The sequence below is a fragment of the Onychostoma macrolepis genome, chromosome 04 (genome assembly GCF_012432095.1).
Source record: "Onychostoma macrolepis isolate SWU-2019 chromosome 04, ASM1243209v1, whole genome shotgun sequence".
Taxonomy (NCBI): domain Eukaryota; kingdom Metazoa; phylum Chordata; class Actinopteri; order Cypriniformes; family Cyprinidae; genus Onychostoma; species Onychostoma macrolepis.
The window spans coordinates 12,070,066-12,089,722 of NC_081158.1; the positions used below are offsets into that span (position 1 = coordinate 12,070,066).

The 19,657-nt window shown below is 36.0% G+C and overlaps 1 protein-coding gene across 1 annotated transcript in view; it reads right to left on the reverse strand.

Moving 5' to 3' along the window:
• Positions 1–11,938: 11,938 nt before the first annotated feature.
• LOC131539367 (NACHT, LRR and PYD domains-containing protein 12-like) overlaps positions 11,939–19,657 on the reverse strand; it is a 28,791-nt gene continuing 21,072 nt past the window's right edge. Inside the window, exons 7-9 of the mRNA XM_058773909.1 lie at positions 15,948–16,121; positions 15,823–15,869; positions 11,939–12,588 (exon numbers count right to left, since the gene is read on the reverse strand). Coding sequence (XP_058629892.1) covers positions 12,023–12,588; positions 15,823–15,869; positions 15,948–16,121 — 787 coding nt within the window. The 3' untranslated portion in view covers positions 11,939–12,022. The remainder of the gene's footprint in view (positions 12,589–15,822; positions 15,870–15,947; positions 16,122–19,657) is intronic.

Genomic DNA, 19,657 nt, shown 5'->3' on the forward strand with positions numbered 1-19,657 from the left:
TAGACAATGACATCTCTGAATTCAATAATGAAATGCCTTTAACTGAAAATTGAAAACTGAGTGTTTAATCTTATCATTATACATTACTGACACTCTATCCTCCAATTTGATACTGTTAAGTGCTTTGACACAATCTGTATTGTAAAAGCGCTATATAAATAAAGGTGACTTGACTTGACATCAAACACACATCAGTAAAAAATAAAAAATTATCAAACGTCAATAATTTATCATTTTTAATAATATTGCAGTGATGATAACTCCTTGGCTTTTTTGCTAAAATTTTCACAGCTCGTTTATAGATAGTATATAATGGTTTTAACGTAGTTATACTTGTATGGGACCAACTTGTAGCACAATAAGATAAATGAGGGAGAATCATTGTATGCATAAAGAGTTTAGCAGCAGCCACAGGTAATTGGTGCCTAATATTTCTGAAGATCATCAAACTTGCTCTAGTACTTTTTGACACCTTTTTAATATGTTTTTTAAAATTTAAATTGGAATCCATAATCATACCCAAATATTTAAAATTCTCAACAATATTTATTACCTCTCCTTTAACTAAAATATCTGGACAACACTCATCAACTTTCCTGATCGAAAAATACATTCCCACAGTTTTACTCGTATTAAGAGTGAGGCAAGAATGACATAGCCAATCTGAGACTTTGTTCAATGCAGCAGTAAGTTTGATAGCAGCTTGTTCTTTTGTCTTAACATAAGTATAAACAACTGTATAATCTGCATACATCTGAACCTGGACCTCTGGACAAACTGTAGGCAGATCATTAATGTATAAGCTGAACAAAATTGGTCCAAGAACCGACCCCTGTGGGACTCCAATATTACAATCAAGAAATGGTGAGCATACATCATTAATTCTTGTACATTGTTTTCTTAAACTTAAGTATGACTCCATCCATGCTAATGTATTAGTAGAAAAATTTAATCTTGATCATTTAGACAAAAGAACACTGATTAACGGTATCAAAAGCCTTTTTAAAATCAAGGAAGACAGCACCAACAACACCTCCCCTATCAAGACTGGATTTAATTTGTTCAACAAAATAACAGTTTGCTGTCTCCGTAGAGTGATGTGCCCTAAATCCAAACTGCATAGGATGTAATGGAAAATGACCAAGATTTAAATGCTGCACTAACTGATTATAAACAACCTTCTCAATTACTTTAGAAACAACTGGTAGAATACTAATAGGTCTATAGTTAATTACATTAGCAGGATCACCAGTCTTAAATATAGGTGCTATTACTGCTGACTTCCAGGCACTTGGAAAATAACACTGCTCTATTGACAAATTAACCAAATGAGTAATAGGTGTACTAAGAACATTTGCATACATTTTAACTAATACAGAATCACAATCAAAAACATCCTTGGCCCTACAACTCTTAAGTTGGCTTAAATTTTTTATTAAATAGGACTCAGATACTTCAGAAATATTAATTTTTTTAAATGTTATATATTATTTGGTAATATAATATCCTTGCTTCTCACACTAAATCCTTGTGTTAAATCTTGGACTGAATCTATAAAAAAAATTATTAAATACACTGGCAATTTGATGTTTATCTTGAATTAAACTTCCACGAACTTGTAATTCAATGCCTTTATAATCTTTATTATTTTTCCTTCGTACTCTATTAATATTCTCCCATACTTCTCTACTATTCCCCTTAGCATCATTTATAAGGTCAATAAAAAATTTAGCTTTCGCTTTTCTCAATTCCTTTACAACTTTATTACGTAAGTGTTGAAATGTCCTTCTATCATGAGCTAACCCTGATTTAAGCGCTATTTTTAAAGCATGGTCCCTCTGCCTCATTAACTTCCATAATTGTTCATTTAGCCAAGGCAAATTCTGCTTCTTTCTGGAAAAAGTGACATTTTTACTAAATTCACCCTTAATCTTGTTAAATTTTACCATTAAACACTCAGAGGCAACTTCTAAATTATCAGTAGACAGAATCTCATTCCAATCTATTTTTTTTTATATTCCTCTTCAAATTCATTTTTCGGTATAATATTTAGCACATTTTCTTTGTCTTGTTGATATAAAAACCTATGTTTTACCACTAATATAAGATTATGATCTGATAGCCCTGTTAATAAATTTATTGACTTAGTTATTCTTTCTGGTTTGTTGCTAAATATTAAATCAATTTGAGTTTCAGATGATGAGGTGATTCTAGAAGGGCCCTGAATTAACTGTACTAGGTCAAAATGGCTTACTATCTCCTGAAGCTTTTTCCTATTTGACTTCTCATTCCAATTTATATTAAAATCTCCAAACAAAAATAACTCTCTATTTCGATCAAAACCCTTCAAAAGATTTCTCAGATGATCATAGAACATACTATTTGATGAAGGAGGTCTATATATGCCCACAACAATAAATGTCATACATGGAGATAAAACAATTGTTACAGCAATATATTCTATATCCACTAATGTATTAAATTCAATTTCCTTACATTTAATGCAGTCCTTCACGTACATAAGCAGTCCACCACCTTTCCCAAATTGTCGATCCTTTCTGAAGACTTTATATCCCGGGACCAGATATGCAGTGTTTGGTGATGACTCTGTCAGCCACGTTTCTGACAAGCATAGCAAATCAAAGTTCGAATTTATAGTCCATGGGCCCAGGCCACATTTTTCACTAATTGGTACCACCCAAGGTGGCAAATTCTAGTTTGATTTTTTTTTTAAGTCCATATCTCTAGATGATATTACAACATGATAACCTTCTGTTAGTGGTAGCTTTGTCACAGAAATCAGCCTTCAATGACACTAACCATTGAGCCAGATAATGAAAATATTTTGTAACTTTATTTGAACAGAGCATGTCATACAAAGAAAAGCAACATAATTCTACCTTGTTCATGAGCTTATTTGGTCATTGCAAACTGTTTCTGTTTATTCATCATCATCGTCATCATCATCATATTCAACTAGTTTCATGACATCAGTATCCTCCTCCTCCTCCTCCCTCTGATTGCTGCAGGTTTGTAGCTTGCACATTTCTGCACTCTCCTGCATTGTAAATGAATGAACCTGTTAGGAGTATCTGAAGAAACTCCACTAGAGATGTAGGAGTGCAGTTTCTTCATAGTGAAAATGCTACGACATTTCCTGTGATACAATACTGATGGTATGCTACCTTCAGGTAGGTCTTTAGCAAGATCAAGGATGGGGCTGTAGCCTCTTATTTTAGCTGCTCCGAGTAGTATGATCCATGAATCTACAGGTGCATCTCAATAAATTAGAATGTTGTGAAAAAGTTCATTTTTTTCTTGTAAGTTATTTCAAAAAGTGAAACTTTCATATATTTTAGATTCATTGCATGTAAAGTAAAACATTTCAAACGTTTTTTTTGTTTTAATTTTGATGATTAGAGCTTACAGCTCATGAAAGTCAAAAATAAGTATCTCAAAATATTAGAATATTTACATTTGAGTTTCAATAAATGACCATCCCTACAGTATAAATTCTGGGTATCTCTTGTTCTTTGAAACCACAATAATGGAGAAGACTGCTGACTTGGCAATGATCCAGAAGACGAACATTGACGCCCTCCACAAAGAGGGTAAGTCACAGAAGGTCGTTACTGAAAGGTGTGGCTGTTTACAGAGTGCTGTATCAAAGCATATTAAATGCAAAGTTGACTGGAAGGAATAATTTGGGTAGGAAAAGGTGCACAAGCAACAGGGATGACTGCAAGCTTGAGAATACTGTCAAGCAAAGCTGATTCAAATGCTTGTGAGAGCTTCACAAGGAGAGAACTGAAGCTGGAGTCAGTGCATCAAGAGTCACCACGCTCAGACGTCTTCAGGAAAAGGGCTACCAAGCCACTTCTGAACCAGAGACAACGTCAGAAGCATCTTACCTGGGCTGTGGAGAAAAAGAACTGACTGTTGCTCAGTGGTCCAAAGTCCTCTTTTCAGATGAAAGTAAATTTTGCATTTCATTTGAAAATCAAGGTCCCAGAGTCTGAAGGAAGACTGGAGAGGCACAGAATCCATGTTTCTTGAAGTCCAGTGTGAAGTTTCCACAGTCAGTGATGATTTGGGCTGCCATGTCATCTGCTGGTGTTGGTCCACTGTGTTTTCTGAAGTCCACAGTCAACGCAGCCATCTACCAGGACATTTTAGAGCACTTCATGCTTCCTTCTATTGACAAGCTTTATGGAGATGCTGATTTCATTTTCCAGCAGGACTTGGCACCTGCCCACACTGCCAAAGGCACCAAAAGCTGGTTCAATGACCATGGTGTTACTGTGCTTGACTGGCCAGCAAACTCGCCTGACCTGAACCCCATAGAGAATCTATGGGGTATTGTCAAGAGGAAGATGAGAGACACCAGATCCAACAATGCAGATGAGCTGAAGGCCGCTATCAAAGAAACCTGGGCTTCCATACCACCTCAGCAGTGCCACAAACTGATCACCTCCATGCCTCGCTGAATTGAGGCAGTAATTAAAGCAAAAGGAGCCCCTACCAAGTATTGAGTACACATACAGTAAATGAACATACTTTCCAGAAGGCCAACAATTCACTAAAAATGTTTTTTTTATTGGTCTTATGAAGTATTCTAATTTGTTGAGATTTGTTGAATTTTGTTAAATGTGAGCCAAAATCATCACAATTAAAAGAACCAAAGACTTAAACTACTTCAGTCTGTGTGCATTGAATTTATTTAATACACAAGTTTCACAATTTGAGTTGAATTACTGAAATAAATGAACTTTTCCACACCATTATAATTTATTGAGATGCACCTGTATATTCACAGGTGCCACAAGGTTAGAGTCATCATCCGAACAGTGTATTAAACACTCTGACTGTAACACTTGCACTTTGTTCTGCCATACTTATCTATTCTGTGATGTACATTGAAAATAACAGAAATACCGGTATATCAAGAACAAGGAACATTTAAATATGAGGTGTTAAAAATAGCATCAGGACTAGCCGTTTCCAATTATGTTATGTGTTAGTCTGTGCAACAAAGTATTGTGAAGTAATCGAACGTGAAATTTCTAAATCACATGAAATTTCAGCCGTCTTGCACTACTTCCATCTCTGCATCTCCACACACTCAATCTTTTTTTAATTATTCACGAAGTTGTTATCGTATAAAACAGGTATCAAATGAAAGAGTGGACCTTCTGCTTTACAATGACACTAGTACCTTGCTTATAGAACAAAGATGGTCGGAGTAATCTTAATTTGAAAATGCATCAAATTAAACAAAGTTGCAATCATCGGTCATTTCTTTACTCATTTTCACACAGCTGAGTCACAGCTGAATAAGTTGCAAAGTGCTTGTGGCCTCCAAGGGTAACACATATCAAAATAAACAGCAGGACTTACCTTTTCAGATGATGCTAGTGGCTTATCATTACAACAAAGTATGGTGGAGTAATCTGGTTTTGAAACTAGCACCAGGCGTTGTTGCATAATATACTATTTAATATACAGTTAATACATATTTTTTCAAATTGCTAGGTCATGGATTGTCCCACCATCATGGTTCTGATATCACCAGATTACAGACAGTCTTGTCTATCCTTATCTGAAAAGATATCCCCCCTAACATCAATATCTTTTGAGATAGATATACAAATATAACAATTTAATAGATGCAAAAAATTGTTTTATTTAATGTGAAGGCTAATATAAAATGTATACAACAAATATCATGTCAAATTATGTCAGATCTGGATAGCCCTGACTGTCCTGAAAAAACAACATATAGGATGTATGGCTACCTCTTACAATAGACTTCATACAAACCTGCTGTGCAGATACTGTAGGACGATAATGGCTAAAATAATGATTGTCCCAAAAGATTAGTAAAGCTACTCATTTGAAATGGTTACCATATTTCAAAGTACTTATATGGACTCTACAAACAAACTGGTACCAAAGAGATTTTGCCACCTTAGGTGGTACCAAATTCTGGCTTGGCCCATGGACTATTATAAGTAGCTGTTCCAGTTGTTCAGTTTTTGAGGCAACGCTTCTGATGTTTAAATGCCCCATAAGTAATCCTTTGGGCTTTGAACGCGAATCCCATAAAAGTTTCTCATGATTTGCTGTTTTAAACAGATGAAAATCCTTTGTCTCATTACGTGCTCGCAGTTTGAAAGTACCTTGTAGTCTGTTAACTCCAAAAGGCCGTGCCATCGTTTTTATTAAAATTAGGTCCTGGATTTTGATGAACGTCACTCGCCAGAAGAAGGGTGATGGCTAAATAGCTGATTGTTCTCCGAAACAATTGAGATGGTTTTCTTCTCTCGATAGATCGCAAGTGTTTTGTTGGAAAAGCCACTTTTCCATCATTTAATATAACGGAGAAAGAAGTGAATTGGCTGCATAAATCAAAGGTAGTAACAACAACTTGTGTGTCTGTCATTGATGATGATATATTGCAGTAGACCTACACATGGTTATAAAGTACATTAAAAACCCACTAAAATTGTAATCATTTTGTTATGTTCTTACACAAAGCACACATAAAATACACTTTAAGTAAGGGTAACACAAGTATGTTTTCTGTAAATACACTAAAAAGTCACTAAAAGTATGCTTGTGTTTAGTATATTCCTTAAAAGTGCAACTAAGAATATATTTATTAACATAGTATTTCTACTATACTTTTTAGAAATACATTAAAAGTATGCTTATGTTTAGCATATTTCTTAGAAGTATAACTAAGCATATATTTAATACAAAGGTACTTCTAATACACTTTTTAGAAATATATTAAAATGCAATTCAATATATTTTTAATGCACTTCAAATAAGCATGTTGGAATACAAATGTATTATAAACATACTACTTGAATTTCAAGTATATTTTTAATACATTTAATACTACCGGTATGTCTTTTCCACCTGGGAAGATTAAGAGATATTGTTATTAAAAACGTAATTGTGACATTCTGCCTGTGTATGCTTTTGTTTTAATGGACTTTTAGTTTGTATTTCCTTTGTTCCATTTTCCTGCCAGACATTGTATTCTACAAATCTTAACAATTAAGACACTAAGATATATTTATATTTAATATACTATTTGATTGATAATAATTGTTTAAATGAATATAATAATTAATACTTTCGACTCATTCCTTTTCTTAAAAATTGTTCAAAGGCTGAAATGTAAAGTGCAGGTCTTAAAAATGTCTTATATTTGATTTTAAAAATCCTGTAGATTTTTTGAATAAGACCTTTTTAACTGTCCTCTTAGGTTGTTTTGAGAAAGTTCTATAGGCCACTTATAAAAGAAAAAATTTTTGGCATCAGCAAAGGGCTTCAGAATGCTGACCAGTTCTTTAATCTGAGCCCACTCTCTTAGAGTGAAAATAGTCTCTCTGTGCCCTCTAACATCCAAAACCTTGCACAAAGTTTGGTAGTCACAGCTAAGCAAGGACTTCAGTTGTCGGAAAGTCGAATTCCAACAACAGAAGCAGGAACTCCACGTTAGCCAAATTCTTTCTCAAATTCCTCCTTAAAAGAAGTACTTGTGTGGAGCAGAGAACTGATCCGTGACGCTTTGGCCAGAGCCGAACTGACGGCCCTGGTCTCTTTAAGACCATCACCAACAACCAGTTGTAGTGTGTGTGCAAAGCACTGTAGTCTATGCTGACTTTTGGAGGTCAATGTCTCATTCAACCTCTCCTCCTCATCCACTGGAAGGACATTCCAAAGTTCTGCATCATCGAGGCAGTCATCATCATCCTCATCTGCTTCAGCTGAACTGGGAAAACATGTGGTGAATGCCTTCTTCATATTTGCAGCATTATCACAAATTATATGATCAATCTTTTGTTTGATTTTATACTGATCACATATTTGTTCAAATTCTTCACAAATTCTCTCTCCTGTATGTGACCCCTTGAAGCGGTTGCAAGCTAGTAGATGAGATTTCAACGTTATAGCATCTGCTGCAGTGTTCATCCAGTGAGCGGTGACGCCAAGGTAGCCTCTCATTCTTCTGTCTGACCAGATGTCGAGGGTGGTTGACTGGATATGTAGTAGTCTGGGGCACAATGAACTGCGACATGGATGGCTGCTGTAGCTCGCTGCAGTGTATCTTGGATTTGAGATATTTACATTTACATTTAGTCATTTTGCAGACGCTTTTATCCAAAGCGACTTACAATTTGGGGAACACATGAAGCGATTCATCTTGAAGAGGCAATTCGACAAAGGAAGTGCTTGTAACACCAAGTCTCAGGCATTGTTTAAATAAGTACAAGCTAGCAAGGGAAGGAATAAGTAAGGAGAAAGATTTTATTTTTTATTTTTTTTTTTTTATGTGTAGGTTGAAGTCAAGTAGTGTCGAAAGAGATGAGTTTTCAGCTGTTGCTTGAAGATTGACAGGGATCCAGTACTCCGAATATGGGTGGGAAGATCATTCCACCAGCCAGGAATGGTGAACGAGAATGTTCTGGAGAGTGATTTTGAGCCTCTTTGTGATGGTACCACGAGGCGTCGCTCACTAGCAGATCTCAGATTTCTGGAGGGGATGTAGATTCTTAATAGTGAGTGCATGTAGGCGGGTGCTGAGCCTGTGGTTGTTCTAAGAGCAAGCATCAGTGTCTTGAACTTGATGCGAGCTGCGATTGGTAGCCAATGCAATGAGATAAAGAGAGGTGTAACATGGGCTCTTTTGGGTTCCTTGAAGACCAGTCGTGCCGCATTCTGAATCATTTGTAGAGGTTTGACTGTGTTTGATGGAAGTCCAGCCAGAAGAGCATTGCAGTAGTCCAGCCTAGAAATGACAAGGGCCTGGACAAGAAGTTGTGCAGCATGCTCCGTCAGAAAGGGCCTGATCTTTCTGATGTTGTGTAGTGCAAACCTGCAAGATCGAGCAGTCTTTGCAATGTGGTCTTTGAAGGTCAGCTGGTCATCAAAGATTACACCAAGATTTCTGACCGAAGTTGATGGGGTAATTGTTGATGAACCTAACTGGATCGTGATGTCATGCTGTAGAGTTGGAGCGGCAGGAAAGACAAGAAGCTCAGTCTTTGCCAGGTTGAGCTGGAGGTGATGTTCTTTCATCCATGCCGAGATGTCTGACAGGCAACCTGAGATACTTGCAGCTACCGTTGGATCATCTGGTTGAAAAGAGAGATAGAGCTGTGTGTCATCAGCATAGCAGTGGTAGGAGAATCCATGTGCCTGTATGATGGGACCCAGTGATGTAGTGTATGTGGAGAAGAGGAGGGGTCCAAGAACCGATCCCTGAGGAACCCCAGTGACCAGTGTATGTGCTTTGGATACCTCCCCTCCCCAGGCCACCCTGAAAGACCTACCAGTGAGATAGGATTCAAACCAGCGAAGTGGAATTCCAGCGATGCCCAGTGATGAGAGAGTGGAGAGGAGTATCTGATGATTGACAGTGTCAAAAGTGGCAGATAGATCCAGCAGAATGAGGACTGATGATTTGGAATGGGCTTTTGCAATTCGCAGGGCTTCAGTGACCGAGAGAAGCGCAGTCTCAGTTGAATGGCCACTCCTGAAACCTGACTGTTTAGCGTCCAGTTTGTTGTTCTGTGAAAGAAACAATGAGACCTGGTTGAAGACAACACGTTCAAGTGTTTTCGCTATGAATGGAAGGAGAGAGACAGGTCTATAGTTCATCATATCTGCATGGATAAAAAATACAAAACCAATCAGGGAAAACTGTAAACATTAAAACAAATTAAATTTTCGTATGCACAAACATTAATTATTTAAATTTTTTAAAATACTGTAATGTAAGGAAAATCAATTGTAAATATAAACTAATTTAAGTGATGATCACTTGCCTATGTATGCATGTAAAGTTTGGTTCCAGCAGTCACACATTTTCATATTTTACATAGACACAGAAATGTAAATACTTATGTACTGACAGAATGTAAAACTTAAGCATTTATACGGGCTATGAACCTTATAAACTAATTATTGTGACTGAAAATCTGCCTATTATATTTTTTTTATATGAAGGCCGTAATACTTGTGCTGTCCATTATAGCCCTGCTGAAAAAAGAAAAAAAACCAATAGAACCCTGCCCAAAACACCATAGAAATGTAATGGTGTTAATGGTTATAATGGGATTTGGAATATCTCCCGGTGCTCTCAATCCGGGCCATTTGCATGCGCAAAAGGCTAGAATAGCCCATCTCAAAATATTATAACTATAATCTTTATTCTCGAAACATTTCAACTTTATTCTCGTAATATTTCGACTTTAATCTTTTTTTTAACGTGGCACTAAAACACCGTTGTACTTAACAGATTCGAACGATGTAATTATTCTTGTCTGTATGACCAAAAAAAAACTCTTACATTTTTTTTAAGTGCAAGTGATCACACCGGCGCCTCCATGTTAGCCTGTCATGCAGTATAAGCGCGCTGCTATTCAGTTTCCACACGCAGTCCACACAAACACTTGAAAATGCGCATTTAATACAGACAGCCTACATGTAATACAGAGCGGCCCGCTCATTTTAAGATGCATTATTAAAATTCTGGCTACGCCACTGTTATAGCCAAATTCCCCAATACATCTATTTACGAAACGTATCAGTGATGATAATGATCACATTTCTAATGAGAAAAAAAAAAAAAACATAATATGCAACCAAGGCCAAATTATGACAAACCGAAATGATTAATTTATTACATTAGTAATCGTTATAGATAGTGAAATTGACTATAAAGAAATTACTTTCTTACCTTTCCTTGTGGTTCTTCTTGAAATGTCGGATGAAATTTGACGTTGTGGTTGTCATGTCGGATATTCTTGCGTTGCATACTCTGCATCTGGCAAATCTTTTTTTATTGGCAAGGTCCAGTTCAAAGTCCTTATAGCCAAACGAGACTATTTGTGGAGCTCGACTACTGTCTGCCATGTTTGGCGCGGTTTGAATTGTGCAGCGTTAAAAGCACAGACGCTGATTGGTGCTGACGTCACAATAATATATATTTTTTTAAATGAATTTTATCACTGTTTGTTTATTATAAGTTCAAGTCATTGTCGAGTCTTCCACTTCAAGTCAAGTCAAGTCTCAAGTCACTTGCTCTCAAGTCAAAGTCAAGTCAAGTCATTTTCATACTTTAATCAAGCAAGTCGCAAGTCCTGAAAATTGTGACTCGAGTCAGACTCGAGTCAAGTCATGTGACTCGAGTCCCCCACCTCTGGAAATTAATACTTTCAAATTAAAAATAAAGCTTAACCATCAGTACACTAAGAATCTCTCTTTTTTCTCCCCAAATGCCCATGTCACGTTTGTTTTCACGTGGATGCTTTAAATGCAATTGTCTCCCCTTTTTACTTCTAATCCCTATTAGCAGTGTTTACTGGAATATTTCTAAAGTAGTTAAATACAATTTATTGTGTCAATATGGCAGAAAATACTTAAAAATATTATTATGCAATGCTAAAGTTAATTAACACTCCTGATAAAGCTATCGTATGTTACATAATACAGACATATATTACTACAGTGATATTTAACATGTCCGCTGGGTGTAGGAAAAAGGTGGATAGTGACTTATTGCGGCGTGTCAAAGTGAACGTTAAAAATCTATTTGTCTTTCGTGTCAGAAGTAGTGCGGAAGAAAAAGAACAGGAAAAAAAATGCACTCTAAACCCGCTATAACACGCACACAATGAAATCCTGACAGTAGATAACATAAAAGTAATGTAAAAATGTATGCCGTCAAATGTCCAGTAGAAAGAGTGATGAGAAATATGAAAACATTGTTCTGAATTGTTTTAGGTTTGGTGCAACTGTGAATCATCATGTGTGCATTAAAATCTGATGTAAATCTAGTATATCCAGATATTCACATCTGACGAATAAAAATCCACCCACTATCTCTATATAAAATAACAGGCATCATGTAAAAACATAATAAGAGGGAAATTGAGGCTTTATTAAATGTAGTCATCAGTTTAAAATATAAATATTAAAACTATGTGGACATTAGAAAGAGGATTTACAATTGTGTGTGTTTCTGTTGTTTAATCTGACACAGAGATACTGAAGAGTTCACTGGAGATTCATAATCAACCCTAAATCCAGCATAGAGGGGTTCAGTGAATGTGGTGTTGAATGTGTGCAAGTGTGTGAGTGTGTGTGTGTCAGAGACACTGTAGAAGGACAGAGTACCAGCCGACACATCCACATACACTCCTGCTCTCTTAGAGGATGAAGGGACGGCAGGTATGTGAGTGAAGTTTTTATTGTGACGGACCATGAATCTGTCACTTTCGTAGTACAGACTCCAGGATTTGTCATTGTATCCAAACACACAGTCGCTCACTCCTTTCCTGTTGATTCCTTTGTATGACACTGATATTTCAGCACGTCCATCCCATTCAGCCTCCCAGTAACAACGTCCAGTCAGACTCTCTCTGCACAGAACCTGAAGCTCCTTATTAAATCGCTCTGGATGATCAGGATACAGCTGATGCTCAAACACATGAATCATCTCCCTGTTCTCATCAGACAGCATGAGACGAGTGTGTGCAGTGTTTGGATCCAGTGTGAGATCACAGGCATCTGAAGACAAGAAGAGAGAAACACCTATAACAACAAAACAACTGTCACTAGACGAGAGTTTGTGTGTGTTTTAAGTGTACTTGTTTAACTATACTTGTGAGGGCCACATGACCTCCCTGCTGAAAAAAAAACAATAGAACCCTGCCCAAAACACAATAGAAAATGTAATGGTTTTAATGGTTATAATGGGAATTGTATTGGTTTTAATGGAAACTATAATGGTGTCTACTGGTATGTGATGGATTCTATTGGTGGGATGTTAAATCCTATTGGAAAAATGCCCAAAACACACAACAAAAAGGAATTTTGTAATGGTTTTACTGGAAAAAGCTAATGGTTTATAATGGTATTTTAATGGAAACCATTGGAATTTCTGTGATGGTTTCTATTGGGCTTCTATTGTTTTTTTTAGCAGGGCTCACTTATATAGAAAAATATCATGAAAACATACTAGTGAGAACATTTCATGTTTTTATTTAAATCTAGTGTTTTGCACAGGTCTCTGTGATGGCTATGTTTAGGGCAGGGGCGTTTCCTTCAAGTAGGCAAGGCAGGCAGTGTCTCCTCAAAAAATTTGAGAAAATAATCAATATTACATAAATAAAACTATGCAAATATCACTAAATATCACTATTATAAATATTATATTAAAAGTATAAAAGTCACTCGTTCTTATAAAGTAACACTGTCCAACAGCGTTACAGCAGAGGCTTGGCTCCCTTCATCCTATTGACTACAGAGACCCCTTCACGTGCCATGGGTTCAGTGGGGTGTAATTGAGAATGAATGGGAGAAAGTCATGTGAGAGGAGGCAATGCCCCCATCGCGATATGATTTGATATGACTCGTTATGTTCGTTATGTTCCCGCTTCTTGTGTTTGTGTGCTTTTCCGCGTTCGCGAATCAGTCTGAATGAACAATATAATGGTGTTAATAGGAAGACTAATTAAAGAAAGTAAGTAAACAACTCAAACACTTAGATATAACTACATTACGTCAAAATTAGACTTGAAATGGCCTGAAAACATGATCTGGGGTTGATTCTCCCCCACCTAAGACAGAGAGAGAACACAGAGCTTGCTTTAAACAAAGGACCAAAACCTCTCTAAAACCCAGAAACTTTCACTAAACATTAAAAGGCATCAGATCAATCTCAAAATGATGGTAAAGGACTAAATCAAATGTCATTTCATTGCAAAACTCTATATCATGTCTGAAACCCATATATGTGGAACATTATGCTTTGATCATGCATAACGCATTAAATTATTACTAACTTTGAATATTTTATCGCAAATGTATCGTGTTTGTTATGAGTGATTCTCAGAGAGACTGAGACCTGCTCAGACTCGAGCAGACTTATCAAGGTCGAGATGGGTGAAGACCGGACAACATCAGACTATCCCATCTCACTCTACTTTTCCATCTTCTTCTTAGTTTCTTTCTTTTCTTTTCGTCGAGAGTCCCGTTTAAGTTAAGTTTTGCCGTGAAACAGCAGTCTACATGACTACAGTCTTTGCCCGCCTCAAACTTTAACTAAGGCCACGAAACTCCGCTCCATCGGCCAACACCACAACATGATTGGCTTCCTAGGATGTCACTACAGCGACAAACAGACCACCAGTCTCATTTGTATTTAAAGAAAAGTGGCCTGTGTATATTTATCTATTTACTGCTTTAAACTAGATCTTGTTACCTTGCTTAATATTGAGTGTTTTCACTATATTTCGGATATTAAATATCTGCTGCAGAGTCGACAGTTACGGCCTGTCCAATTGAGTGCTGGACGAGTCATTTGTTCGGTCGTAAAGAGTCGATTCTTTAAAAATTCCTTAAAATTAATTAATAACTCCCTTTGAGCTAAATTAATGGTTTACCCCTATAGTTAGGTCATAAAAACATCATTAATCTGACATAAAACCAATGAAAATCTATAAGATGAGCTCACAAATATAGTGAATCAAATTTGCGTTTTGTGTGTGTGTACCTACTTAACCATATTTTGGGGACAAATTTGTAAACAGAAGTAAGCTAAACCTGTCAAAAACTCCAAAAATTACCTTTTGGAGACATCCTTATTTGTGAACAAATGCTCTCTGGGGTCGAAGACAGCACCACAAAAAGAACTAAAAATACTCTGTCAGTTTTGATTGTATAGATAAGAATAGGTATCGTTTGAAACTGCAAAGGGTCTACTTTTATTTGTGTATAGTCATAATAACAACAAAACAATGTGCTTTTGTAAAATAAACAAAATAAAGAGGGTGCACTCTCTGCCGTCTTGGTCTCTGTCAAGTTTCATCACAGACATGTAAATAAAACAACCTGAATCTCAGCGAATACTTACCTCACAGACGTGGAATATATGTATAGAAAGCTTGAAATGTATACTTTTAAATTAAGTAAGTCATGTCAAAAAAAATGTTTTCTGATAAAGTAATCCATATGAAACCAACGTGAGCTTCAGTTTTTCCCGTCTAAACTCATTATCTCTAATGTGATCATGCCCATGAATGGCTCCGCTTTTTAAATTTAAATCTGTAAAAATGCAAGGGTTTTTGTTAGGGTAAGGCTGTGGGTTAGGGATAGATTATAGCTTTCCTAACTACCTTCATATAAAAACAATAAAAGTCTAAGCAATAACCCCATTTAGATAGCTAAATAAGCATGCGTGTGGTACAAAATGTCCCCACAAGGATAGTAATACCAGAAATGTTCAACCTTGTGGGGACATTTTTTTGGCCACCATGACAAAAATCATACTAAATTATGTTATTTTGAAAATGTAAAAAATTCAAGTTTCCTGTGAGGATTGTGTTTACAGGTAGGATATACAGTTTGTACAGTATAAAAATCATTATGTTTATGGAAATTCCCCATAAAACATGGAAACCCAGTATGTGTGTCTGGTTTGCTATCCTTGTGGGGACTCTCCATAGGCGTAATGGTTTTTATACTGTACAAACTGTATGTGCTATTGCCATACACCAACCCTACACCTAAACCTACCCCTTACAGGAAACTTTGTGCAGTTTTAGATTTTCAAAAAAACACCATTTAGTATGTTTTTTAAGCCTTTTGAATTACGGGGACATAGGCAGTGTCCTCATAAACCACCTTCAAATTGTAATACCTCTGTCATACCCATGTCATTATACAAATTTTGTCCCCGTAAACCACAAAAACCAGTACATGAGTGTGTGTGTGTGTGTGTGTGTGTGTTTGTTGACCTACATTTTCGTAGTCCTGCTGTCATCATCATCTCTCCTCCATGATCCACACTATAAACACACAAACACACATTAATGTACATCTGCATCACTCACACACAGATCAATGTAATACACTGCCAATCATACTTGAGTATCTGCAGTTTGTAGTTTGGATTCTTCAGTTTGTGGTTGAGCAGCTGGACTCCTGATTGTCCTGGGTGATTATAGCTCAGATCCAGCTCTCTCAGGTGTGAGGGGTTTGAACTCAGAGCTGAAGACAAATAACCACAGCCTTCCTCTTTCACCATACAGCCAGACAACCTACAGATAGTCAGATCATCAACAAACACGCAGTCAGATCATCTACAGACACACAGTCAGAATCAGAAAGAGCTTTATTGCCGAATATGTTTACACACAAGGAATTCATCTTGGTTTCAGGAGCTTCCAGTGCAGAAATACAGACATAGTGCAGACATACATATAATTTAAGATAATAAAATGAAATATAATAATAAATATAATAGAATATAAATTAAAAATAATATGGAAATAAAATATAGAGGGGAAAAAAAATTATATATATATATATATATATACACACACAACAGAAATATATTAAATGAATTAAACTATAAATTTAAATTATAATAAATAAACAAATATGTATTATAAAAATAGACCGAGAAACAATAAATGCATAGCAAATGAATAAATCATATAAATGAAAAACTTCAAATAATGAATAAAACACAAATATAACAAATACATTAAATTATAAATTAAAATGCTCCATCGGGAGAAGACCATGGAATCAGATAAGCCCTTTACACAATATGACATGGCTGCGGTTGGAATTGAACTGCGGGTTTCGTCTGGCCAGAGAAGAACTGGCCCCCCGACTGAGCCTGGTTTCTCCCAAGGTTTTTTTTTCTGCATTCTGTCACAGAGGGAGGTTTGGTTCCTTGCTGCTCTCGCCTCTGGCTTTCTCAGTTGGGTACACTTAATTTCTAGTGATTATCGTCGATTTGCTTGCACAGATACTATTTAAACTAAACTGAGACAATGTGGACATGAATTCAATAATGAAATGCCTTTAACTGAAAATTGAGTGTTTAATCTTATCATTATACATTACTGACACTCTATCCTCCAATTTGATACTGTTAAGTGCTTTGACACAATCTGTATTGTTAAAAGCACTATATCAATAAAGGTGACTTGACTTGACTTGAAGGACCTCATTCATGATCGTGTTACTGAAGCCCCCTGTAAAGCAGATGAGATGTGCACATGGTCAATATTTCTCTCAGAATTGTTCAAATATTTAAATATTTTTTGGAATCACTACAAAAGTGTTACGTTTTGTTGTCCTTTGTTGTGACACCCCTAAATTATATTTTTTAATTAAAAACTGCATGTTAAACTACATAATCATGGAAAATTATGCAACTGTGTCTTGCTTACCGCTAATGACAGGTTAGCTTGGAATAAGTATGGTCTTTAATTGACAGAAAAAGGCTGAAACGTCCTGTGGTGTGATAGAAAATGTCCTCCTGTGTGACGCCTGTACTGTCTCACAGGACAAGGTCTCTTTAAAAAGCATTTTAAATAATTAAATAAGATTTGTTTAACTCCTTTTTTATTCTTTTTTGATCAGTTTCAGTGTTCTTAAACGCAATAATTACATTAATTAATTAATTACATTACGCATTAATTAAACTATTTTCTGATGTTTTTACAGAAAACGACAACATGATGAATGCTACGCGTCTAAGAATGTTTAGACCATGTTTATTATTAATACTCTGTTCACAAATAGATTTTAATAGCGTGCTAAACAATAATAATTAGTTTCTCAGATATAAAATATCATTTTTTTATAGGATCCAGAATGATTTTCTAATGACAGAAATGGAGAAAAAAACCTTGGGAGAAACCAGGCTCAGTCGGGGGGCCAGTTCTCCTCTGGTCAGAAAAAACCAGCATGGTGTTGTTTAACCCTCTGGGTTAAACAACACCATATATGGCATATATGCGTTTTGAGGCAGATTTTCCTGATAAGGCCAAAATGAGCTTGAATTACTCTGCCATTTTTGATCGTACAGATAAGAGCAATACACCATTCGAATCTGTAAGGGGTCTACTTTTATTTGTATACACTCATAATAACAACTAAACTTTGTGCTTTTGAAGAATAAAGAAAACAAACAGGGTGTGCTCTCTGTCTTCTCCGTCTCCATGAACTGTTTTAGAAACGCGTCACTAAAATGAACTGTAACTCAGCAAATACTCAACACAGAGACATGGGAGTTATATCTATAGAAAGCTTGGAGTGTCTACTTTGAAATGAAATGAAATGCAAGTCTTATCGAAAACAAACATTCTGTGATGAAGTAATCCGTATGAAACCAACACGATGTTCAATCTTTCCGTCTGACTCATTATCGCTAATGTGACCCGCCCGCGCGCTCGCGCTGTTCATATGTAAATAGCCACGTGGTAAGTGCGCGCGTGCAAACGCCCAACACAAACAAAGAGGAGGTCCTTCATCGCGGCTACTGTTCGTTTCTGGAAGACGCGCTGAGTAAAGGCAGGATTTCCCTCGAAAGAAGAACACGATTTCATCCAGCAGAGGAGATGAGTAAGTAATGTTTCTTTTTTACATTAGTTAACGTTTTATTGTGACATAAACCTGAACAGATTTACTAACAGTTAGCTGGGTTTTCCCCCAAACGACAACATGATGAATGCTACGCGTCTAAGAATGTTTAGACCATGTTTATTATTAATACTCTGTTCACAAATAGATTTTAATAGCGTGCTAAACAATAATAATTAGTTTCTCAGATATAAAATATCATTTTTTATAGTACAAAGTACATCCTTTTATTGTACAAAGCATGCTTGAGTCTGTGGCTACAGAATCATATCATAGGCTACTATAAAATCATACATACTAGACTATATGACTACAAAATCATAGTTGGGTTTTTCCCAAACTATAATTCCTGACTACAATGTTTGAAATCGTGTAAAACATTTTGAATATGATAGGCAATTCATTGTATTTAAATTTCTTACAGCGCTATGATGTTTTTATGCTCTATATAAAACAATAAAAGTAATATGAGTGTACACTGTAACATGATGAATGCTACGAGTCTAAGTATGTTTAGTACATGTTTATTATTAATAGCCTACTCTGTTCAGAAATAGATTTTAATAACGTGCTAAACAATAATAATTAGTTTCTCAGATATAAGATTTCTTTCTCTTTTTTATGATAGTGATATATATGATATTTATGATATATATACAGATGTTCCTGATATTAACATGCTCACAAATGTTTTTTTGTTTGTATTTTATTGAATCAGATACCAGCACCAGATGAATCCTGATGTCTCTTCAAACTGTTTTCCTCTGAGAGCGCTGTACCAACATCAGATGTTCAACTACACTGATATTCTATGTCAAAACAAGCTCCTTCTCTACTGATTATGTTTTTTTCTTCTTGAATCCATGGAAAGAAGTAGAAACACTTAAATAACACACGTAAATATCAGGTATGATTTACTTGTTTCACTTGTTGAACAAAATCTGTTGCAGGAATGACTCAAAGTCTGTTCACATCTCTGTGGTTAGATCAGTGTGCACAATAATGTGTCTTTGACCTTCATTATGTATGTTTTGATTATACTGTGTTGTAAATAAAATACAAATAATTAAAAAAAAACTTTTTTTCAATCTCCTCACATTCTCTCTTACCTGCCTCAAAGTCACAGTCACACTAATGGGCCATTAGGGGCCTATAGGGGAGGGCCCTTTGTCTCTCAGGTGAGACTCACTTAATA